At 29.9% G+C, this 4087-nt stretch overlaps 1 protein-coding gene across 1 annotated transcript; it reads left to right on the top strand.

Moving 5' to 3' along the window:
- The first annotated feature begins 2567 nt into the window (after positions 1 to 2567).
- Positions 2568 to 3703, top strand: LOC123200751 (TMV resistance protein N-like). Its single transcript, XM_044616118.1, has 2 exons — positions 2568 to 2980; positions 3445 to 3703. Exons 1-2 carry the CDS (start codon positions 2793 to 2795, stop codon positions 3701 to 3703), a joined length of 447 nt encoding a protein of 148 aa, XP_044472053.1. The 5' UTR covers positions 2568 to 2792.
- The last annotated feature ends 384 nt before the right edge of the window (positions 3704 to 4087 follow it).

Here is a 4087-nt window from a genome sequence, read left to right as displayed (position 1 = left end):
TGACTCTGCATTTTGAATAATTGTCAATTCATTAATCAGCCAAAGTTGGAAACTGAATGAATATATGATTAAATGCCATATGGGACACTGAACTCGAGAGGGTCAGCATGACATATTTAATATACACATGCTTACATTCACTAAGCATTGAAGAAATCAGCAGAAACACTAATTTAAACTTTTCAAAGAAATACATCAATTGAGAAGAATCATGCATAATTCAGAAGAGGTTAATTGGACAGGAATAATATATATAGAAGACAGAATGGAAATTTTAGAGGTAATTGTTCATCTTGATCTTCCATGAGCATCATTTTGTTGATCAGCCTTACATGTCCAGCGTCGTTAATCCTTCCCAGACAAACAAATGAAAACTAAATCCTTTGGCCACAAAATTTAGATAGTACTAACATTACTGAATCTTGTTCATCTTGAGCTGCTCAAACCATAAAAGGAGTCACTGAATCAAGGTGATTGGAAAGGTACCACTTGATAAAGATCAGCTTTTATATATCCTCACCTGAAAGCTTGTCATAATTTAAATTCGAATTCTAATCATAACTAATGCTTTTTCTGCTATTTCCAGAACAAAATCCTGATAACCTAACAAAAGAAACAAAAATTTTACCAATCCCAAAAACTTAGATTGAACCAATTTTTATCTCAAACAGTCAAAACTTCAAATAGACGGTAGGAAACATTAAAAGTTCCCCGATTAAAGCAAAGAAATGTATGTGGCTAAGAATAAATACTTTCATTTGCATCAGATAATGTTAAAATATGTGACAGATACCAAGAAAACATAATAAATAAAGCAAAAGGGCATTCTTTCTTCCAAAGTTATCTGATATAATACCCCAAGAGTACGCTCCAACCACCAATCCAGCAAAAACAGCAGTAGATATAAGGCTCTCTTGAGTTGATGAAAGCCCCCACTCAGACTTCACCCCTGGTCCAACAAAAGAGAGGATAATAATCTCCATCGCTTCTGAAACCCAACCCAGTCCACCATAACCAAGCACAAGATATTGAAGTTCCCAAACTCCACATGACCAAGTGCCTCCTCCACTGTGTACACATACCTCTGCTCACCCATCTATACAGCCAATGCAAAAACGAGAAAACTGAGATACTCAAACATAATTAGAAGCCAAATCATATAGATGACCAATATGGCATCATAATCATATTTTAACAACCAAAAACTCAAAGAACCAGAAATTTAGCAAATGAGTAAATTTGCATGCATAAAATATCTTCAAGAATTTGAAGCACAGAGTACCAGGTACAAGTAGCAGAAGTGCTGCATTGTTTGTGATTAAAGCAACAGCTATGAATGGTGTAATAACTTTCTTAGCAAGGAAAGGAGTTAGATAATGATAGCATTGCCATAAATATGTAACATCCATCAATACTAAAATATTTTTGTCGACAAGGAATATTCTCTTTGCCATCCACGTAAAAAACAATTAATATTGAGTAGGTAAAATAATGAAATTTTGAAAAAAATTAAAACACTGACTCATTAACTAGCTTACGTCAAAGTCTTAGAAATGTGCATAATCGGTTCAAACCATAAAACTGAATCAAATTATTTAAAAATTATAATTTGGTTTGTAAAATAGTTTGATTTTGGCTAAAAAATTTTCAAACCATTTTTTTTAGTTTGGGTTACAATTTGAACGATTTTAAAACCGAACCAAATCGTAAATCATATTTATTTAAAATACATACATGCATGTGTGTGTATGTATGTGTATATATATATATAACTATGTTTGATAGAATTTTCTAATAAACAATTAGGTGTACAATTTTGTTTTTTATATTAATTTTGTCATTTTCTTTATATGTGTATTGTACATATATTTCATATTTATTTTACCTGTTTATATTATATTTTTAAAAATTATAATTTTATTAAATTATATATATATAAATGATTTTAAAATATTCAAATCATGGTAGTTGAATTGTACATCGTATCATGTATTGAAAATTTAATTTTTCATATCGTGTGTCATATATCGTATCATATGATATGCGTTTTGAAAAAAAAAGTGATAAACTAATAAAAACTTATAATTGACATATCATCGTTTGGGAAAATATCACAATACCCTTAAAATTTAAAATTTTTTTCATATACACCCCCATTACACCATCATTTTCTCTTAAAAAATGTATTGATTTGTATCGACAACATATATCACACCATATGATATGTTAACTATACCGTATTAATTCGATACATTTTATGATATGTATTATTTTTCACTTATATCATATCGGATGATATATATATCATATATTATAAAATACTGATAACATGATTCAAACTGTAATCCAAATCATATTTTTCCAATTTGGTTCGAAACCTAATATGATTTGACTTGTTTGAAAATTTTTCAAACTTTTTTTTTTTCAATTTGATTTGAAAAAGTTAGATTTAGGATTAAAAAGAATGATACATGTATTCAATGGGTGAAAGATGTGTTTTATGACTAATAATTTTTTTTTGGAAAATATAAATTACTCTAAAATAAAATAAATAAAATAAAATAAACTTTCAAAGTGAAGACACTGGCAAGAACTTCACAGATCATTTATATGCTGCTTTGGATCGAAAAGGATTTAAAGTTTTTAAGGGTGACAATAAATTTGAAAGAGAAATTCCCATTTCAAATAGAATTGAAGACTCAAGAATTTCAATTGTTGTTTTCTCTAAAAGCTATGCTTCTTCTATTCGATGTTTGGATGAACTCGTTAAGATTGTTGAATGTAAAATCACAATGAGACAAATAGTCATTCCAATATTCTATGGTGTGGAGCCCTATGAACCAAGACATCAAGAAGGAGTGTTTAAAGAAGCATTTTCTGGGCATGAAGAAAGCTTTGAGGAGAATGTAGAGAAAGTGCAAATGTGGAGGAAGAGTCTAAAGGAGGTGTCCGATCTTTCTGGATTTCACTTGAAGGATGGGTAAATATTCTTTATTACAATATGCAGAGCCTAATTTCCAGAACTTACTTTTAGTATTTTTTTTCTTACTACATACCTTTTTCTGTGGAAACAGAATATTGATTTGTTTAACTAATAATAATTAATTGGTCAGTGTCTCTGAAATGTTTTAAGCATAACTTTCTTTTAGTTCTGAATTGATTTTTTAAACTTATAATAATTAATTGGTCATTGCTTTGATGGAGATCACTAATCTGTCTGGGAGGGAGTTGAAGGGCAGGTAAAAATTCATTAATCTTAAAGCCTTATTGTGTGTTAAAAAAATAGATGTAGGGAGTAGAGAGTATAATTAATTAGCAAAGCAGAAAAATGAAGTATGAGTTGTAAGTATATAGAATAGATGATATAATTTAGTTGGTATTTTAGAAAAATGATGTTGTTTATTAATTAAAAAAAATAAATAAATAACTTTAATGATGTTGTAGGTATGAAGCAGAATTTATTGAAGGTGTTGTGAAGGAAATATCAAGTAAATTAACTAGTTCAACTTCAGTCTCAACTTCAACCTCAGCCTCAAACTTGATCAATCTCAAAAGATTAGTGACTGCCTCTGCCACTGCAGTAATTACATGTTTAGAGAATCTTGTAATGCAGCAGGCCCACACCCACACAATCAGAGTCGTGGGGCCAATCACCCAATACCTGACCCCTTTTTTTCTTTTTTTAAATTTTTTTTGGAGTTAGTGGGGAAGAATCAACCTGTTTCTCACCTCACCCCTCTTTGTTTGTCGTTGTTGTTTTTTTTTTTTAAGTACTTTTGTGTGCTGCATTCACACCTTGCCTGACAAAAGTTTTGAATGAAAGTCTGACGGAAGGCTGTCATTGGCATATTCATCACTTTAGCGCATCAGAATGGGACCAAGTATCGTTGACGGTGATTTCATTGTAATATACAATCTATAATTATTTATAGATTAATTATTTATAGTTTAGTCAGTTAATTTCAATTCAAACGTTATCTTAGCTCAACAAAGTGTAACTGTAGAAAGACTTTTTAATGAATGAAATATGACATTTTCTTTATCTTATTCTTGTAATTTAGATAGATGTCTTTAAAATGGTTGAATC

Source organism: Mangifera indica, chromosome 17 (genome assembly GCF_011075055.1).
Source record: "Mangifera indica cultivar Alphonso chromosome 17, CATAS_Mindica_2.1, whole genome shotgun sequence".
Classification (NCBI taxonomy): domain Eukaryota; kingdom Viridiplantae; phylum Streptophyta; class Magnoliopsida; order Sapindales; family Anacardiaceae; genus Mangifera; species Mangifera indica.
This window is presented reverse-complemented; position numbering and strand designations above follow the sequence as displayed.